Raw genomic sequence first — 20740 nt, forward strand, 5'->3', positions numbered from 1 at the left:
GCAGGGGCCCCCAACATGGCGCCCGGCGGGCAGGGCGGTGTCGGCGCCGGGCGGGCGGTGCGGAGGATCGGCCGCCTCCGGGGGCGGGGTTTCTCTCGCCGTGGCTTAAGCGGGCGCGGGGCGGCGGGGAGTCGTGCCATCATGCCTTCCCCGGCGCTGTGGGCGCTGGCGCTGCTGACGCCCGCCGTAGCGGCGGTGACGGAGCTGGGGGGCTGCGGGCCGTGCGATGCGGCGCGGTGCCCGGCGCTGCCGCCGCGGGGCTGCCCGCTGGGCCGGGTGCGGGACGCCTGCGGGTGCTGCTGGCAGTGCGGGCGCGGCGAGGGCGAGGCGTGCGGCGGCGCCGGCGTTGGCGGTGGGCGCTGCGCCGCCGGGCTGGAGTGCGTGAAGAGCCGCAAGCGCCGCAAGGCGAAGGGCGGCCCGGGCCCCGCCGCCGCCTCCGGCCCCGCCGCCCCGGTCGGCGTGTGCGTGTGCAAGAGCCGCTACCCGGTGTGCGGCAGCGACGGGCTCACCTACGGCAGCGGCTGCCAGCTCCGCGCTGCCAGCCTGCGCGCTCAGAGCCGCGGCGAGCCTGCCATCAGCCAGCGCAGCAAAGGAGCCTGCGAGCAAGGTGCGGGGCCGGGGGGCGGGCGGCGGCGGGGAGCGTGCGTGTCGGGGAGCTGCTCGATAGAGCTCCGAGGCGCCCCGGGACCCCTTGTGCCCTGCCCGAAGCCGCAGCCAGCCGGCTTGGTGTACGGCTTGAGCCTCGCTCCAGAAATAGGAAGAAACGCGGCTGTTCTCTCTTGTTTTCCAGCAGCGGTGGAACCGGCACAGCCCCGCTGTTAGTGCTTTGCCCGCGGCTTACGGCGTGGGATGCTGTGACACGGAGCAAGGGGGATGGATTCAGTAGAGGAGGACTGGAAGCAGTGGGAAAGATAAACATTTGGCTGAAATGGATGTGAAAGTCACAGAAATTAAGAGCCAGCATTAGTGTCGCTGCCTTACTCTGGTTTGCAATTAAAATAGCTGGTGGGTTTCTTCTGAGTCACACCTAGCAGTCGGTGCTCGCAGCACTTCTGACCAGAAACTCAGTTCGTCCCAAGGTTTTACTTAGAGGCAGCACTCAGGAAACAAGCAGTTCTGCTGCAGAGCCTCCGCTCGGAATCTTGTTAGTGTGGGAGACCATCGTTCTGCTGAATTCTCTGCTCCAGGTACCTGTGTTAACGGGTATCTAATGTCTCCCTGCAGTCACTACAAACGTGAGCTATTAGGCAGGACGCTTCTTCTGATCTGCTTGCCTTCAGCAGCTCCTGCAAGCCTTCATCCTCTGTTTGTGACAGTGACAGCTTCTCTGAAGAGGGCCTCAGTTGGGAACGGCTACCCCGTGCACAGACTGCATCCCTTCCTTGGAAAAGGCCTCTCTGGGTGTGCAGATGTGCAGCAGGCATACATGCAGGTTAGGAACTTTGCTAGAACATACTCCGGCAGTGACATGCAGTGCTATTGGTAAAATGTCACTCTGGGCAGTCACTCTCCTTTTGAATCCTGCTATTGGGAGAGCTTTCACCCAGTATCTCAGAGGAGGGAGCAGAGCAGGAAAAGCGTGGGCTGCTGAACAGTGGTCCAACAGAACCTGTTCAGCCTTCTTTTGGCTGCACGATCCCTCTTTTGTGCTGCTGTTCTCCTTCTGGTGGTATGTGTTCTGTGGCTTGCAGCTGAGGCCAGGACTCAGCCCACTCACCTGATACTCAGACATCTGGAAGTATTTTGGTTGGGAGTCCACAGGGACTCGCGGCAGTCAAGACTGGGAAGGGAAGGGGGGATGGAATCTCCACACCAATTTTGAAACAATGGCAGGAGAGGACATCCATCCCATCAGACCCTAGTGGTACAGCCCTCCAGGTAGAAGATAGCACTTTTCTGAATTTCTGAAAAAATGTAAATGCTGTGGAAGCTGAAGCTCTAGCATGTAATCCCTAAGCTATCGTGTTTGTGTCATCTGGGGACAACAGGGAGCAGCCTTTCAAGTCTGAGTAGAGATCCAGAAAAAACATATTTGAGCAGACTGTTATTTCTAGGGGTTATTTTTGGTTGATTTTGTGTGTGTGTGTAGGGATGGGGAGGGTGTGGTTTGATTTGTAGGTATATCAAAACAGGGAGGGCTTGCTTTTGTTTAGCTTTGTTTATTTGTTCATCCTATTTGAAAGCTCATCCTGGGGAGGAGGAAATGGAGAGCTCTGACTGCTCTTGGCCTTCATTGTTGTCAGCAGGAAGGGAGGCAGCTGGCGATGAGGCATCCAGCGGAAGAGAGGAATGTGCCTGGGGATGGTGTGTTGGTGGGTGAAGGGGAGCACCTAACCTTGCACACTGTGCTCGGGGCAGGATGGAAGGTCAGGAGACAGGACCCAGAGATGCAAGTGGGGAAAACACTGCTGTTCTGTCCTTTCTTCCATTTCTGCAACTGTTTCCCCAAACCTCACCTTGCAAGTAAGGTGGGAGTGAATCTTAACACAGCCTCTTCTTCTTCCTTGAAACACATGCTTTGAGATGATGGCAGGGATCAGCCGCGGGCACACGGAAGATAAGGGATCCTACTCCTTGTTTAACTGGGATTGCATTGCATACCCTCTCTTACCTTTTCTCCCTCTCTGTCCCACGTGTACCAGGTATTCAGAGGGTCTGATGGAAGTATACCTCCTGGGAGAGTCAGTCCTATTGATTTACTATAGGCAACACCATGTGGACACAGTAAGCCCATTTATTTAACTTTTTTAAAATGCTGTTTGAATTTCTTGTTTCAGTTCCTCTTGAATAGTCTCATTTTAGGGACACATAGAGTACCTTTCAACCAGAGGGAAGTATTATGGAGCAACCTTTTGTCTCTGCTACCTGGCCACTTCTGTGTGTGCTTAAGTTTGATTTGAATAGTAGTGTCCAACAAAATCTGTGAGACATTGAAACACACAGGAAGTACCACTTGAGTATGTACACTGGATTTCACAGAGATTGTTTGCAAAGTAAAGCAGCCTATAAGCAAAGAACTCAGAGGGAATTACATAAGGCTTAACATGCAAAACTACTTAAGATGCACAGATTTCTCAACAATAGATTTATTTCCAAGGAGCTAGAAGTTCATTAAAATGCTATTTGACAAAGCTGGCAAAATACAACTCCAGCTTGCCTACCACAGGGTTTTCTGTGCAATACTCTGCATTTTTTCTTGCTATTCAACAGCTGGGAACAACTTGGGGAGTGAGCCAGTTCTTGGCTCTACATGGTGTGCTTTGACCTTGTCCTCGTGATTCTTTTTTTGCTGCTTGTTTTCCAGACATCCCTAATCTGACGCCTGTGTCCTTTGTACAAAAATAATGAACCCATGCAGAAAAAAAGGATTTCCTTAGCAGCCAGGAGTTCCAGCTGGTGGGCAAAGGAAGTCCGCTGAGAAAAGTTTGAGAGGATGGGGGCAACCCTCTTTATTCTAGCACTTGGCAGGTGCAGAGATCCAGCCAGTCCTCCCTGGAGTGGGTTGCACAGGGGCGGGACCATTGAAAAGGGCTGAAGAAATGGATGTGTGGGAGCCTGCAGATCTGCTCTGAATGAGCAGCCAGTGATGCTGCAGTGCTCCTTGTAGTTGGGCTCATGTGTTGCCCATGTAAGCGCTCTGAGTTGGCTTGGGGGCAAACTGACATCACGCAGGTGTGCATGGGTGCTCAGGGCAGACTCACTGCTTCTTTAAATCTTGTCTGCAATTAACTTTGCAGTGCATGCGCAGAAGTAGTTTACAGGTAGCTAGGACCTGGGTGAGGATAGCTGTGGGGTACCCATTGCTGTGCAAAGCCTCTTGCTCCAAGGAATTAGAATTGCATGGCTCAGCTCAAGCCAGGCAGAACAAACGCTCAAATCATGTCAAAATGCAAGCAGGCTTTTTGGTGTGGTGATCTCTCTGAGCTGAAAAGTACCAGGCATGCATTTGTTGACCAAATAGTGCAAGAAAGAACAAATCTCTTTTGAGTCGCTCTTATCATTTGCTACCAGCAGATGTCTGTTTCAAGAGGCATGTTGTGACTGCTGGAAGTACTGCTGGAGTCGTTTCATTACAGCGCGAGGGTGAAGTCCCTGATACTTGCTCCAGCAGAGTTGGGATCTCCAGGTTGCTTCATTGTGACTGTCATAGCTTTCTCCTTCCATAGTGGAAGGCAGTCGCCTTGCACAGACACAGCACAAAGCTGGGTTTCAGAGGATGGTGTTTGTCAGGGACTCGGTGCTGGTTTGGACCTCGCTGCAAATGCATCATGGCGGTAGAAGCACAGGGGCAGATAACACCGCCACAGATTCACACCACTTTACTTCATCACTGATTTTGCCTTGCCTTGGTATCCCATAGAGCTGTGTCTGCTCTGCGGGTGGACTGTAGCTGAGTTCCCACAAGTCACTTTTAAATCAAGAAACGTAAGTCTCTTCTGCTGGCTTGTTCCATATGACTGCAACTGTTGAGATTTTTGCCATCACTATTTTAGTTTTGAGGGTTATGTTTGTTGTTTGAGGTTTTTTTTTTGTTTTTTTTCTAATCTGCTACCAGAGTAGAGCAGAAACGGGTGTGTTTGGGAAAGGATGCTGGGAGGTGACACACTTTTGTTGCTGACATTGCCTCGTGCTCTCTTGGTACAGCTGCATTAAATTCAGAAAGTTTCCAAGTCTCTTAGATACCAGAGATCATAGTTCTTATTAGATCACATTCTGCAAGAAACTCCTCAGGATTTGTGCTTTTTAATTAACGAGTGGTTTAGATTGTTTTAGTCCTTTCCTACTGTTGTTTCTTCCCTGGGATATAAAGGACTTAAAATAATAGCTGTGTTTTATGAGCTCTTTCTTCTTGCTGGTGAAAGAGGATTAGGTAAGGTCTTGGTAAGAAATTGGAAAATGAACTAAATCCTCTCATTCTCCTGTGAGGCTAGTTTACGTTTCTTTGCTGGGGGCCTTGCAGCAGTGGCCTGCTGTCCACTTTCTCCCACCACAAAGAAAGGCTTTGCATTTGTGGGTGGATCTTGCAAGCATAATCATCGTGCTGCATCTGCAGATTGTGTGGCACAGCAGAACCACGCAGGTGCATAATAAAGTTGCATGGGGGTTTTTAGTGCTCCATACTAGAGCACAGTGTGGGGATGCAATGGAGTTTGGCGTGGTGCTTGCTTTTCCAGCACACAGTGCATTGGGATTTTGAGACAGAGTAACCAGGGTTGAAATGTCGTGCCTGTATTTTTAAAAATAATCAGCCACTTTGTGTATTTTTTTCCCTTAATTCTTCCTTAAAAGGCATTTAGTTGTTTCAAAAGTTTTGGGTTCACTGGAGTTTAATGCACATTAAGTTTTTATGGTTACGGTGCTAAAATCTTATTAGGGAGTCTGTTTAATGTATTACTCAGCAGCTTAGAGCGTATAAGCTGGTATGCTTCTAGGAGAGCACCAGTAGTGCTGGGACTGTGCAACACTTCTGCTGTCCAAGAGGATCCCATGTTTTACCTGTGTCTTCATTCCCAATCATCATAGAAAACTAAAGATCACCAGGAAGGCATGATTTCACATCAGCAAATTCCTTCCCATGTTTGTTTTTCTGCTGCTGGAAAGGCATGCTGCGTTTAAAAAATGCGTTTAATCCGTTGTTGGACCGAAGTTCTTTGAGGTTCATACTAAATAGGAGATTAACAAGTAACGAGTCTAATCAGGCTGGACTTCTGAAAGCCCTGAGTGCTTTACCGTGAATAAATGCTGCCATGCCTAGTTTCCACATCTCACAGCGCCTAACAAAAAGGCTTTTGGAAGGAGGTGAATGTGATTTCCCCTTATGCAAAAGTGGGCATCTCCTTTGGGCTGGGTATTGCGTTCTCAGAGCTCTTCCTGTAATTCCTTTGATTCTTCGAGGCCTGGTACAAGGAGGGGGAGGAGTACTGTGTGAAGGAGGTAAAGATCGATGCTTGTAGTCACGCAGGCACTCAGAGAATGAGGAAGGACCAAAAATGCTTATACCTCCCATCTGCTGTTGCCTCTCAGTGCTTTGTCCTGGGAAGGAGCAGCTAAGGGCATGTGAGCTAGAATTAGCAGATACTGCTTACAGAAGGTTTCCCCTTCTCCATATAAAGGAATTTTGAAAGGAAAATACTTTCCCAGCAACTTAAGAGGCTGTGAGTCTGTTTTCAGGCTCGCAAGAGGTTGCAAGCTGTCTAGCTTTTGCTTTGATTTGTTGTCTCAAAGTGAGCGTTCCCAGTCTGTATCTTATCCAGGGCTCCAGCAAAGCAGTGCAGCACTCAGGAGGGCTGGCTGGGAACCAGGCTGACACCCACGCTTCAGTGCGTGGTACACTGCTTCATTTCTTGATGTTCAGGAGTTCCCACACACATCCAAATGCCAGGGTCCTCTGCACTCAGCCCCTGGCCTGTTTTTGTCTTCAGTACCGTACCTGCAGCCTTTTTGATTTTAGCAGTGGAGTTGTTGCTTTGGTTGCTGGTGCACGGTTTGTGCATTAACAAAGTCTGGGTCCTTTCGTCTTAAAGAATTTGAGTGTTTTGCCCAGAGAGGCAGAAGCATGCAGGAAGAGGGAGTGTCTGGTTGGATTCCCTGCTGAGGCCTGGGAAGAACAGCCAAGCCCACCAGCATGCCTGATCTTTGCTCTCTGATAATTCAGTGCGAGGTTTTTGTTCCTGACAGTGGAAGACCAAGAATTTAAAAGGTTGCATTGCAGTGTGTTGAAAAGCGTGTGATTGCTAATGTGCTCCTACGGTATTGTGACTTCTGGTCATTAGGGAGAGAAGTATCTTTGAGACTTCTCTGAAGGCCTGACAGCCCCAGAGATTTGTTCCTTGTGAGCTTGGAGCAGCCCTGTGAGCTGTGAGGCTTTGCCTCCGCTGTGACCAGGCACATGCCCCTCAGTGGCTGTGGGTTTGTCCTGTGTGAGCTGGGGGATGGGGAGAGCAGAGCAAGGGACAGCACCGGTGAGATGCACTTTGAGTGCTGTGTTCAGTTGTGAGGCCCCACACTGCAAGAAGGACGTCAGGGCCCTGAAGCATGTCCATAGAAGGGCAATGGAGCTGTTTCTGGAGCACAGGTCTTACGGGGAACAACTGAGGGAACTGAGGTTGTTCAGTCTGGAGGAGGCTCAGGGGAGACCTTATTGCTCACTGCAACTGCCTGAAAGGAGGCTGTGGTGAGATGAGGTTGGCCTCTTCTCCCAGGTAACAGCAATAGGCCAAGAGGGAATGGCCTTATGTTTTGCCAGGGGAGGCTCAGGTTGAGTATTAGGAAGAATTTCTTCTCAGAAAAAGTGGTGATGCAGTGCCACAGTCTGCCCAGGGAAGTGGTGCAGTCACCACCCATGGAGGTGTTCAGGAACCATGGAGGTGTGGCACTGAGAGACACGGTCAGTGGGCATGTTTGTTGTGGGCTGGGGGTTGGATGGGATGATCTTAGAGGTCTTTTCCAGCCTTAATGATTCTCTGATTCTAGAGGTGGCATAATGAATGCCACAGAGGGGGAGCTTAGGTGACCCCGAGTAGGGATGCACCATCCTTGTGGTGTGACCAAGGGACGGATGGGATGGGAGTGGATAGGCAGCTCTTTTGGGGGGAGTCACAGGCTCTGCCATATGCTGTTTTGGCAGAAAAGCAACTAAATAATAACCATGGGGACTTTTCTGACTGCTGACACAACACAGATCATCAGCTCCCTGTGACTGGCAGAACAAACAAGCCCTGCATGCACAGGCTTCTCGCCCAGAGTGAATGAGCACAGTGCACTGGCTCAGTATATAAGCCCCCTCCCAGGCCAGGGAGAGCTATTTATCTTAGAAACAATGATGAGAGCAACAGGGAAATGCCTGGAGTGCCTGTGGAGAGCAGCTGATCTCTATCAGCAGTCTGTGGTGTCCTGTCAGCCAAGGACTGTGCATTCAGGGCAAGTAGCAGCAGGCTGCATTGCATGCAGCCCCTGAGTCAGCCTCTGGTGGAAAGCAGAGACCACGCAGCCAGGCTGATGTCTTCATCATCTGGGACTGGGTTCTGCTCTCGGTGGCCGTTTTCATCAGCAGGTGCAACCCGCCAGTTCCTAGCGCAAGGGAAGCAGACAGAGAAAGGTTCCTCTTCATGGGCAGTGCTGCAGTTAGAACAACGGGAGCTTGAAGAGGCAGAATGTAAGATAAGGACCAGAGAGCATTCTTGCTGGCACAAATCAACTCTTGCTCTGTATGAGGTGGAATTGTTTCCAGTTCTGCTGAACACATGGTGGCCTTGCTCCCTACATGAGATCCTCTAAGCGAGGGAGGTCACTTGCAGGAGGGAATGTGCTCACATTGTCTGGAGACCACGGAAGGCTCAGGCATTCTCTGCGTGTCGTCTTGCTGCAGGGTCCCGTGTCTTCTGCCCATCCCTGGGGTAGGAGCTACTTAGTGGGGCTGTGGGAGAGAACACGATGCGGTGTCAGCTCACAGGGGAGGGTGTAGCTACTGCTGTATTACTGCGGTCTGTTGTGACTCTACTTGAAATCTGTTGACTTCTTGGCATTTCTCATTTATTTTTAGCGGAGGATGAAGCCCAACTCTAGAGCTTTGGAAATCTGGTTTAAAGTAAAATATCCCAAGAGACCAAACTGACTCTTCCCACGACACTGTTGCATCTTTTTAGGAGTTGTATTCCATCTTGGTCTCGAGCTGTCTCAGATGGAGACAGAGGCTCATGAATGCTTCCTGCTCATTTTGCAGCCAAAGGCAGAGTCTCACATTCCTCACCATTAGAACAAGATACACATCCCAAGCTTGGGGCTGCCTCACGATGGCCAAGCTCTCACCGTGCTTTGGCTGCTATGCTAAACCAGCCAGAGCTTGGCTGTGAAATGAGCCAGATAACGGTGTCTTGAAGTCTGCCAGGCTTTTAGTGTAAGACTTGAGATCTCTTCATTTCTGCAGTGGCAGATTGTGGCAGTTTTGGATCAGCTGTGTTTTTTCTGTCTGATGGAGAACTCCAGCAACTGGTGGTAAAGAGGAAGGTGTTGTACCAGGGTGAACGTAGCCCTCCCTGCTGGGCAGCCCTGAAGTCTTCCCTGCGAAGGGCACCTTGCAGTCGAGGGGCTTTGCATGGCTGGAGCATCACATGTATTTTGGGAGGTCCTTGCGGGGTGAGCTAAGCAGCCTGGAGGCAGGCAGTTCCCACTGGAACTGCTGAGCACCTCATTCTTTAAGGGACACCAGGAAAACAATAGCTGATGTCCTGGGGAAGTGGCCTTGGTGGGGAAGGCGAGCGGGGCTTGTGAGCTGCAGTGGCCCTGCTGTGGGACAGCGGTGACTTTGAAACACCCCTCTCCTGGCCCGTGCCCAATCTCTGCAGCAGCACATCCAGCAAGAGGTTAAGCTACGTAATGAAGCACTGCATAAATCATTTTCTCAGTTCACAGAATCTGTTCTGTACAAGTGAATTGTAATATTTGTGAGGAAACCTGGTAGCCGGCTCTTACTGATCACAGGCTGTGGTGGTTTTAACGGTCTGCTCGGGGTGCACAGATAGCTCTTGTTAAATGCAGGAAGACTGGGATACCTCTGTGAGGATGGATGTGGGCAGCAGTGAGGTGGACCTGAATGCTGCTCCCCACTGCCCACCGGTGGACTGCAGGGTGGTGTGCATGCGCAGGCTGAGGCCAGGGCCCTTGTTTCCCCAGGAAATGCCTTCTGGTGAAAAGAAGCCTACCTCTTCAGTGCAGAAGGGGAAAATCAGCTGTGTTCTTCAAGCTGTCAATAAGTGGAAATAAACACTATGTGCACCATTGGTCTGCACTTCCTCCTGTGGGACATTAATAGCCGCATTTTGCAAAGCAGCAGTGGTTCCCCCAATAAAGAGGGATAAAACAGAAACACCATTCTTCCCCTTGTGGGTTATGGGTTACGTCTCGGACATTTTCCAGCCTGAGGGGTAAACATCTCTAGGCAGGGCTGCAAAACAGCTTTGCTCAAGTCAGGCTTTGAAAACAACTCCTCATTTAATTTTAACCAGAGGTTGGCACTCCCTGGGGAAAGCAGAGCTCTGCAGTCACCTGGTTCCTTCTCATTTCCTCCGCAGCCAGCCCCCTTTGGCTGAGTGTTGCACACAGGTAGCATTGGATTCTGCTAGCCAACTGCCGCAGGCTCTGTTGCATATTAAAGTCATGCTGGGAGAAGATTTCTGCAAAGCTGACCAAGCCCTTTCTGGCATGGGAGAATAATTGGGACCCCTCTCTTTCCCAGGGAGTTTGGGATGGAGGTCCTTTCCTCCGTGCCACCTGTGTCAAAGTTGCTCTTGGTGACCACGTGGTACACAAAGATAGCACACTTTCCTCCAAGCAAACATGCTCCTCACCTTGTTCTCAAAACCCATCAGAAGTGACAGGCCCCACAGAAAAGGCTTTGCAGTCACCCAGTGCTTAGTTATTTCCTCTTCTTTGCAGGACCCTCCATCGTGACCCCTCCTAAGGACATCTGGAATGTGACAGGAGCACAGATCTACCTGAGCTGTGAAGTCATTGGCATCCCAACCCCTGTCCTCATCTGGAACAAGGTAAGGGCCTTGCTAGGACCTCCTTGTGACTAGGAAAGCTAAGGTAGCTGAGACTGATTAGTAAGCAGCAGTACATAAAGTTATAGGAAATTGCTCATAGAAATACACATCTCTGAGGTTTCCCATCTGTGCAGTTCTTTCCACCCCTAAACATCTGGCTTTGCTTAATCTATCTTTAATCATCATTTTTTCTAAACTTGTGTTGGTCTCAGCATGGAACAGGACTTGTGTTTTTCCTGTTATTCAGAGTATGTAGGCAATGTCCCTTGACCTGCTGTCACCCTGCTGACGGCAGTGACTGAGGCAGCTGGACACAGCTGACCCAGCATCAGGCACTGGAACATGGGACAGTTCTCTCCAATAGCAGGCAGCGTGCTGGGCACCTGGCTCAGGGCAGGGACCAGTCTTGAGCAGAGATGATCCTAGCCATGGGCCTCGAGAAACTGTGTGACCCACACAGTTATTCTCCCAGCGGAGAATAACTCTTGCTCTGAGCGCACTGCTGCTCTTTCACTGATGCTGTGCCCACCTAGAGGAGTGCTGGGCTTGCTGCAGCAGAAACACATAGGTGCTGTCCCTGATCTCCTTCTAGGGACTCCAGAAAGCTGTGCTGCTCTTTCTGCTCCCACTGAGGCAAGGGGAATACAGCCCTAGTGCAGACATGGGAGCTGCAGTACACACAGGATGAGGTTAAATGTCAGCATGAGAAACACTGCTTCCACACAAAACGTAGTCATACAAAACTAATGTTGATTACAATCTCTAGCAAAAATAAGACCCCAAACCCTCACACCTTTATTTCTATCCTTCTGTTTAGATCATTCAAGGACAGTATGGTATCCAGAGAATGGAGCTTCTGCCTGGCGACCGAGAAAATCTGGCTATTCAGACCCGAGGGGGCCCTGAGAAACACGAAGTGACGGGCTGGGTACTGGTGAGTATTTCTTGTAAACAACCCCTGTACAGAAGATGTATGGCAAGGGATAGGACACTTAGAGGAAAAGAATCTGTGTGAATTAGACATGAAAGGTAAAGGTGGCTGGATCCCAGCTCACCTGTTGCAGTTGTTCACCATGCAGTAGAAGTATGAATTCCATGATCAGAGAAGGCAGGACAGAGTTCATTTTTTGTATGACTTTACTTTCCTGCTGGCAGTAGTGGGAAGGAGACCCCCTCTGTGTCTAGAAAGTAATCAGTACAGAGGGCCTAAGACCCCCATCTGAGACCTTCTAGATTTAGCAGCTGTCTTTGCTCCAGTGACGCACACCACCTACCTCAGAATAGCACAGTGCAGAAGCCGTCAGCTGTCAGCAGGCTTCCTAAGCTAGCAGAGTACCTGCAGGCTAATAACCAATTGCTACACTTTGGAGAGAAGCAGTAAGGAGGGAGCTGCTGTGCATCCCAGTAAGGGAATTGCATCAGCATTACAAGTACGATGGCTCCCAGCTGCAGAGAATCTGGCAACTGGAAGCACAGGTCAGGCAAAGTGGTTCCTGCAGCACATGCATAAGCAGTGGTGGAAACAGAGAGGGAAGATTTTGAGCCAGTGAATTTGCAGCACTTACAGCCTGGATGCAGAATGTTCCTGGAAGGATTTTTTTTTTGTTCCTGCCTCCAGTCCCTTGCCAAGTGTGCTGGGCTCCAGCATAGCTCCAAACTAAGTAAATGCTAAAAGAAAAGGAGTGTTCCAGCATGCTCAGTCTGGCCTAGCAAAGCACAGCAATGCTGGGCTGAATCCCAGGAGCGGCCTGTCCCAAACCTGCCTAGAGAATAACACCACAATCTGAACCAAACAACTGTTTAGAGCAGGCAGAAGAAATCGTGCCATCAGTATGGTCTCTAAAGGTTAACGGATGCTTTATCCTTTCTGCTCATCCCATTATTTAATTAGGAAGTAAATTAACAACTTGGACAGAAGTATCTGCTTCTTCACAGGATACTTACTGGAGGGGGGGGGGGTGTTTCTTTTCCTAGATATCTCCTCTGAGCAAAGAAGATGCTGGAGAATACGAGTGTCACGCATCAAATGCCAAAGGAGAGGCAACAGCTTCTGCAAAAATTCATGTTGTGGAAACTCTGCATGAAATAGCCCTGACCAAGGGTAAGTAGTGTGGCTGAACATTCAGTAGCTCTCCCCTGTATAAGCTTGCTTAGTTACTTGCTCCAGAAGTACCACTCTTATTTAACACTCAGTCAGATTGAGGTGCAGCTTTCAGTAGGCTTGGGAAGACACTGCCAGCCCATCTCAGCTACTAGAATTCTCAAAGGGTTGTTAAATAACCCCAAATGCTGTTAAGTACTAGAGGTTAAGATGCCAAATGAAAAACAGCTTTTGGGTAGATTGTTTGCTTTATAAAGCAACTTTCACTGCTTTTCTAGCCTTTAATTTGTACCCTTCTTTCAGCATTCTCAGAACACTTCCAAGCCTGCCCCTTTCTCATGGGTGCAGGATTGACATAGCCATCCTGAGAAAGAGCAGGGACTTCAAGCACTCCAAATTCTCTTTAATCTTTAGTTTAAATGGCAGTGGCTTTATCAGAACAATAAAGCTTTAGGAGAAAATTATTAACAACATCTGGTGTTGAATTAACAGCATAAAATGAATCCCAGCATCACTTTAAGCATAGCAACCTTTACCATAGGTTTTTAGCTAGTCTCTTTTCAGACCTCATTCTCATGGATGTTACTGAGTTGTGCCACAAGTAGCAGGAACATGTCAGCTAGCATTTCAGACAGTAGAGTTACTGTGAGAGTGATGGGGAGGGTAGAGTACTGCATGTGTTGCTTTGTAGTTTATGTCTTCTGTGCACACAGCTACTGCTGTTTCTTGTCAGCTATAGGAAAGATCCCAAGTAAAGCAGTCTGTAGCTAAGCAATAAGCTGGCAGGCCTCCATTTTTTTGAGAAGAAGCTGATAATATTAATGGAACACTGTCAGAGGGAACAGGCTGCTCCATAGCTATACGCCACACACCCTTAGGGAGTCAGTGCCTGATTTCTCAGTGATCTCAGCACAGAAAAATGCCACCTACCACCCTCCCCCTGCAGCTGGAGTCCTCCCAGGGAGAGGGAAAGAAAGCACCCTCAGCTAAGACATCAGAAAACTTGCTTCCTGTGCTGCTGTCCCAGCTATGATATTACCCCTTGAAACAGTGTGCAGCATAACATGTTTCTGTTTTTCCACAGATGATGGTGCAGAGCTGTGATGGGAGGACTTTCACTTATGCACAGTTTTAAGTTAGTATTTTGGAAAGCCGCAGCTTGGGGCTTTTTCTAGCTCACTAATCAGTCTCTTACCTCCTTTATTCTTTGATTACCCATTTGCTTGCACACTTCTTTTGCAGATATACAAATAAAGAGATTCACAAGTTTGATTACAAATTTTATTTCTATTTACAGGAAATAAACATACTTTTAAACAGCACACAGCTGTTGAGTAAAACTATTTTAAACACAACCTACACAAAATGAAACGAAACCTAAATGCTTCAGTCTCCCATTTTTAAAAAACTCTTCTAAGAAGCTAAACGCTCATCATCCGAGGTGCAATGCTCATAGACATCAGTTCCTGGAAGAGGAGTTTGCAGGCATAGGGCATTCGAACCAGAGATATCTGGGAAGAGATATCAAAAGGGTTGAGAGTGATAAGTGTTCTAAAGCATCAAATAATTACACAACTGCAACAACAGTAAGGTGCTGTAGCTGTTCCTGTTCTTGCAGGGGAGTTAGACCAGATGGCCTTTAAAGGTCCCTTCCAGCGCTAAGGATGCTATGATTCTGAATCATGCGTGAAAGCGTTTAACAAGAATTGCTACAAAGCGAGAGGGAAGCAGAGATGGTCTGTAGAGGACACAAAACTGCTACCCAGAATTAACTTTTTAAACAGAAAAAAAAATGGCCACCAACGGCCAAAGTAATTTAAACAGGGGTAGATTTGCACTGCAAAGCATGCCTCCTATGCAGTAACTCCAGTTAAGATTTCCAACACCCACTCCTTCAGCAGCCCCAATGTGAGCTACAGCAGTCAGTTCCCAGCACCCCAAACCTATTTCAAGTGACTCTTTCTTATCTCAGCTGGCAATCTGCCTTGACGCAGCTCTGTAGCTATGCACACACTATAGAACAAACACTACAAATAATAATTATTGTATTAAAAAAGCACATACTATAAATAATCGTGGAAAAAAAAGTGCTACACAAAAGACCTCCCATGGGAACCCTGCTCACAGGCATAAAAGTATCTTCATGGGGTCAACCACAGTTCTAAATTCCTGCAATTTGGAGTTTTACTGTTTAATATTCTAAAAATAAGCTCTCCAAATGTTCACTTCTAAAATCTCTCCACTGCAAAATAGTTGAGCAGTATTTCCTGCCAAGTGATGGGCCAACACTGTAACAGGAAGCATCCAAATCAACTAGGACACTATAAACACTTCAGTAAGTAGTTAGGAAGCTAAAAAAGCAATTGTTCTCATGTTTCTTTAAACATTTACATTTAAACATAACTTCTCCCTCCTCCTGTTCACCGGAGTCACATTTCCTCTTACTCGCTTGATGACAAAGCCCATACTTACCTGTGTTTTATTTCGGCATCCCCGGCATTCATACGTGTGAGTCCTTGTGTTTGCAATGGCCATGATTCCACAGAGGTTACATACGTGGACTTGGTACGGGTCTGACGCCTCAAACAACCTCTCTCTCAAGAACTGGGCCGCTCCGTGGGCAATCTGGCAATCTCGTTCCATTTCTCCAAAACGAAGGCCACCATCACTAGGGACAAAAAACAAAACAAAACAAAGAAAACCTTATTGAGTTCCCTGGCACAATACAGCAGTGGTTGTTGCTACAACAAGTAACCTGACAGAAACACAACAGCAATCTTCCAAGGTGGGAGTAAATACGGGCATTAGTTTTCCTCTGAGAATAAAAACGTTATAAGTAAATGCTAACACAATCATTTGTAACTGCTGCAGGCACATGGCTGAGTATTTGTAAAGCAGCTATCAGACACCAAACAGACACAGCACAACTATATAGCGAAGTGATGCAAATGATTAAATCATCCTCCACTCTGTGCTGGATCGAGACAAGGACAATCACTTACCTCTTACTGTCACAGGCAAAACAGACCCAACTTGGCAAAAATTAGTTTATTTTTAAAAACAGAGCAAGATAATGAGAAACAACAACAAAACTAAAAACAGTTTCTTTCCTCCTAGCCCTTCTTCTCTGGCACAACATCACTCCTTTGCTTCTGGATTATTCTTTATACCTCTTCCTCCTCTACAAGAAAAACACTTGGTTTCTGCTGCTCCTTCCTCCTCAAACTGTTCCAACATGCATCTTCCCAGCAGACCTCTGCTCTCCACAAACTGCTGTAGCATAGGTGCTTTCCATGGGGTGCAGTCCTTCTGGAACAGACTGCTCCAGCAGCCACAGTTCCTGTCAGACTACACACTCCAGCGTGGGCTTGTCTCCACAGAAAAAGCAGCTAACTTAGCAGCTAAAGACTCCAAAGAGAAAACCATGTAGAAAATAATAAACATCCTTACCGAGATCTACCTTCCATGGGCTGTCTGTTAAGTATCTGGATGGGCCCTCTTGCACGAGAATGGATTTTGTCATCTACCATGTGCTTCAGCCGCTGATAATATGTAGGACCAATGAAGATCTGTGATGTGATTTTCCGCCCGGTGAAGCCGTTGTAGAGGACCTAAAGTAGTCAGTGCAGTCACTAAACCATAAGCCTTACTGCCCACCAAACACACTGAAAATACAGTGAATTGATATTTTGGTTGTACCTCATTTCCTCTGAGATGATAGCCATAATCTGATAGAAGATTGGAAATCTTCTGCACATTGACAGCATCATTAAATGGCGTAGCATCACCGATTTCTCCCTTGTTTGCCGACACCTACAGAGAAAAGATTTGTCAGATTTCTCAGCATCAAGCAACACGTTTCAAATAATTTTAGCTTTTAATGCCAGAACTTGAGATTCCACACCCATGATTGTACTGTATCTTCTTTCATTTATCAGCTACAAAATCTAGCTGGGGTTTTCAAAAACGGACAGTATCAACAATTTTTCTACTCCTTTTTCTAGGTTACAGGATACGTTTGGAATAAAAGCAACAGATGATTTGCTGGACAAAATTTACAGGACTATAGGTCCTCCGAGAAACTTTTGTATTTGCCATTAAGTAAATGGAGAACAATCTCTTTTTTTAACTGCATTAACACTTAACATTTATGTGTATTTAATGCTTACTTGTGTATATTTACCAAACAAATAAAAAATATATACATATATATTAACTCAGCTCCCTTAAACATGCAGCATAAAACATTCTTCTTACCTTCCCCTGAAGACATTCGATCAAGTGACCAATGGTCATGCGGGAAGGGATGGCGTGGGGGTTGATAATGATATCCGGAGTGATGCCTTCACAGGTGAAGGGCATATCCTATAGCACCAAAACAGGCAGTCAGTACTTCCCAGCACACCAGCTTTAAGAAAAGCAGTCCATAAATTCTAACTGTATCTTTAAATTATCTCAAGGGCCCTGAGAGACTATATAAGGAACGGTAGCATCCCTTTCTGAACACATTCCACCTAAATTTAAGTCCATATATTGCACCCCAGTACATGTTCCAAAGATGACTGACTTACTCATGTTGGTATCAATGCTAAAAAGATAGACAAGGTGAAATGTTAATCAAGTATTAAAAAAAAAAAAAAGGGAATTGGTACCTCTTGCCTGTACTGGATACCGCAGGTTCCTTTCTGACCATGCCTGCTGGCAAATTTATCTCCTATTTGAGGGATTCTTACAGAACGTACCTGTGAACCACAGGAGAACATTAAATGGGTAAGTTAGATACAGAAGAAAATAGTTAAGTAGATAACACGTCCAGGTTGATGCTCACCCTGATCTTGCAGAACTTGTATCCTTCCTGGTTAAGGGTTACCATGACCTGATCTACAATACCAGTCTCGCTAGTTCGCAGGAAAGTGCTGCAGTCTCTCTTTGTGAAACGCCTGTTAGTGCTTTCCAGTTCATCTTCGTTTTCTGGCAGAGTTACTGTTTTGCCAATGATGACATCATCCCCAGACACACGTACCCCAGGCGCAATCAAACCATCATCATCGAGTTTGTCATAGATTGCATGCCTCATACCTTGAGAGAGAAAAAAAAAGAAGAGATGATTCTCAAGCTTTTCAACATAAAGACTTGGGTGTTTTGTAGAAATTCAACCAGCCTGCTTACACTTTTAGCCTGCTGATGATAAAACGTCTAAAGATAATTTTAAGTGAGCATCTCAGCTGATGCGTTTTCCTATTAACACACACATCTTTCTGCTATTTATAGTGTGTCAAAATAAAGACTGAACAGCAGTCTTCTCCACAAGAATGTGATTAACAAACTCAGTCTCCACACCCTGCTGTATCTTTCTTACCTTGGCAAGTTTCACGGGTAGGCTTCTCAAAAACTTCCTCTTGGTCATACCCTTTTTTGGACTCTTGCTCTTTGTAGGAGCGATAGAACACAGATCTGAAACAAAGATATATTCTCTGTGAAACCAGCATCGTTTCCCCTCATCTGTACATCCCAATTTCAATTAAAGCACCATTTTGCCAAGTATTATAGCTGTTGTCACTAATGACAACCAAAATAGTTCACATTCACATGCTACACAACCTTTCCTTTGAAGTCCTGTTAATCTGACTGGAAAAAAATCCACAACAAATGAACACAAAAGCTTCAGATGGCATTTTAATGGTCACTTTTGAAACACTGCTAAAATACCCATAGATTACATGCTTTACTTTGATGAACTGGGGAGACGTTCCCATCTGCAAAGCAGTTATTATTCCTAATGGTGATTCCCATCTTAGAATCATAGAATGGTTGAGTTGGAAGGGACCTTTAAAGGTCATATGGTCCAACTCCCCTGCAATGAACAGGGACGCTTACAGCTGCATCAGGGTGCTCAGAACCCTTGATCTTTGTCAAATCAGTCTCTTACTACCTTTCTCCTTAGCTCCACCATTTTGCAAGCACTTTTTCTGAAGCTCCCCTCACCCCCATTTTTAAGGATACCTTCCAGTTTAAGACAAACTTTCCTTGGGCCTCTGGACAACTCACTATAGCACTTATTTTAATTCTCAAACAGTTCAAAAAATCTGAGAAATCACACCTGAAAAAGCCTCTGTCGACAGCAGAACGGTTCATGATGACAGAATCTTCCTGGTTATAGCCTGTATACGATGCAATGGCTACGATTGAATTGATACCTGTAATACATTGAGGGAACACTTTGAAAACATGAATACATATCAGACAGACATTACTTACAACTAAAATAAGCCCATTTCTTTACAGTGAAGCTGTTCAACCCTTTTCTAAGATAAAACCTCCACATTCCATGTGGAAAAGCCACGCTGTATCAGTAAATGCAGCTTTGGGTACAAAAAGAGATTATCAACTCAGGAGTGACCTCATGTGGAGAACCTATACAGGAAATGCATCCTTTCCGGTTTCCACTTTAGCCGACTATATGGAAAAGGGAGTCTTAGTTGCAACGCTAGGAACACTTGTAGACTAGGAGTCAAGCTGTAAGTTAACATTTAATCTATAATCCCTTTTGAAATTACCTAAATTTGCTAAATATTTAGGTATTATACACGCATTTACGACAGTTTACACAAAATAGTATTCTTTTTGTTTAATAAGCATGAACTGACAACGTACCTGCTGGTAACTCTCTAAATCGCAAGTACTCCATGGAGCGTGTTGTTACTAGGGGCTTCTGAGGATAGTACAGAACATGGGCCAGGGTGTCCATACGAACGTGGAAGTTTGTAATGTAGACTCCCATTGCCTGTTTACCCATAGCAGACTGGTATGTGTTCCTAGGAGACTGGACAGACAATGAAAGACCAGAACATATATATTTTTATACAGATACACATGCACACATGGCTCTTAACACACACGCATGTGGGCTTCCTATCCATCTTAAAAGCAGGATGGCAGAAGTAATGCACTGACCTGGTTGTGATCGGGGAAAGGAATAATAGATGCACACACTCCCAGGATCATGGATGGGTGAATCTCACAGTGGGTGTACGTTGAACAATATGCAACACCCTTCTCCTGCAAGTCATCTGGAGTCATGGCCAGCATCACAGTCTCTTCTTCCAGTGTATCAATGTACTCTACTACACCACTGGCCACAAGGTCCTGCCAACTAATAATCAATGTTTGTGATACTTAACACGCACATAAAATGGGTCACTTCAACAGTAACAAGAACAAGGACTTCTCTGCCTTACTGTTACTACAGCTGCATTAGTTTGATCAAAAGTGAATTAAGTTGCCAGGCAGAGAAAGCATCACTGCGCTGCTCAAAGCTTTAAACATTTTCTCCTTCAGTTTAAGGGAACTTAGAACTTCCAGGATGGAAAATCAGATACTCAGTTACATTTCAGAAATGCCTCTCACCTGTAATTGTTATACTCTCGTTCCTTCAGTTGGTCAATATGCCTTTTCTTCAACAGCAACTTCTGTTTTTCCACAATTAGAAGAGGTCGGCAAATTCTGCCTGCATCAGTATAGATGCGGATTTCTCGCTCACGAATATCCCTAATCATTGACACCTGCACAAGAAAGCAACGCCCCAAGAGTACAGAGTCTCAGCCTGGAATGAGAACTAGTGTACAAAATAGGATAACAAAATTCCCAAAAGCAAAGGCCCTACAAGTTTTGTCAGCAGCGCAGAACCAACGTTAACACTCAGAAAGCCTTTCAAGAGATGATTTTTCTATCTTTTCAATAAGAGCATTTTTTTCAACTGGTTCCTCTTAAGAAACCAGGAAAAGAAACGTGTGCAGAAACAGATTGCAAATAGCAAATGATGCTATTTAGAGTTTGCAAAGTAGTCCCAATATACCTCCCTCCCTCATCTACAAAGATCCCCAAAGTCTTGAAGTTGTACCTCTGACACAATGATATCCATCTGACGACGGAGCTTCCTTAGGGTATTCATAAGCTGCTCTGGATCTTTGTGTATTCCTACCCAGCACCCATTAACAAAGATCTTTGTAGCACTAGAAAGAGGGGAGGAAAAAAAAAAAAAAAAGCCCTGAAGCGCTGTGCAGGTAATAAAAACCTCATGTCTGTTTAAGTAATT

General features: G+C 46.6%; 2 protein-coding genes across 5 annotated transcripts in view; one reads left to right on the top strand and one right to left on the bottom strand.

The window, feature by feature from the left end:
• IGFBP7 (insulin like growth factor binding protein 7) overlaps nucleotides 1-20740 on the top strand; it is a 25992-nt gene continuing 5252 nt past the window's right edge. The window contains exons 1-6 of one of the 4 annotated variants that reach the window (XM_021397204.1): nucleotides 1-607; nucleotides 10435-10544; nucleotides 11362-11478; nucleotides 12519-12645; nucleotides 13730-13780; nucleotides 16650-16865. In XM_021397204.1, the coding sequence (XP_021252879.1) occupies nucleotides 16-607; nucleotides 10435-10544; nucleotides 11362-11478; nucleotides 12519-12645; nucleotides 13730-13749 (966 nt within the window). In that variant the 5' untranslated portion in view covers nucleotides 1-15 and the 3' untranslated portion in view covers nucleotides 13750-13780; nucleotides 16650-16865. Of the gene's footprint in view, nucleotides 608-10434; nucleotides 10545-11361; nucleotides 11479-12518; nucleotides 12646-13729; nucleotides 13925-16649; nucleotides 16866-20740 lie in introns of those variants that run through there. The other 3 variants (XM_021397205.1, XM_021397203.1, XM_021397206.1) reach the window with 3 other exon arrangements.
• Nucleotides 13913-20740, bottom strand: part of POLR2B (RNA polymerase II subunit B) — an 18170-nt gene continuing 11342 nt past the window's right edge. The window contains exons 13-25 of the mRNA XM_021397200.1: nucleotides 20546-20657; nucleotides 20053-20207; nucleotides 19600-19798; nucleotides 19300-19468; nucleotides 18746-18842; nucleotides 18005-18099; nucleotides 17474-17724; nucleotides 17298-17387; nucleotides 16903-17010; nucleotides 16345-16458; nucleotides 16096-16256; nucleotides 15118-15313; nucleotides 13913-14156 (exon numbers count right to left, since the gene is read on the bottom strand). Coding sequence (XP_021252875.1) covers nucleotides 14067-14156; nucleotides 15118-15313; nucleotides 16096-16256; nucleotides 16345-16458; nucleotides 16903-17010; nucleotides 17298-17387; nucleotides 17474-17724; nucleotides 18005-18099; nucleotides 18746-18842; nucleotides 19300-19468; nucleotides 19600-19798; nucleotides 20053-20207; nucleotides 20546-20657 — 1837 coding nt within the window. The 3' untranslated portion in view covers nucleotides 13913-14066. The remainder of the gene's footprint in view (nucleotides 14157-15117; nucleotides 15314-16095; nucleotides 16257-16344; nucleotides 16459-16902; nucleotides 17011-17297; nucleotides 17388-17473; nucleotides 17725-18004; nucleotides 18100-18745; nucleotides 18843-19299; nucleotides 19469-19599; nucleotides 19799-20052; nucleotides 20208-20545; nucleotides 20658-20740) is intronic.

Source organism: Numida meleagris, chromosome 4, assembly GCF_002078875.1.
Source record: "Numida meleagris isolate 19003 breed g44 Domestic line chromosome 4, NumMel1.0, whole genome shotgun sequence".
In the NCBI taxonomy this organism is placed as follows: domain Eukaryota; kingdom Metazoa; phylum Chordata; class Aves; order Galliformes; family Numididae; genus Numida; species Numida meleagris.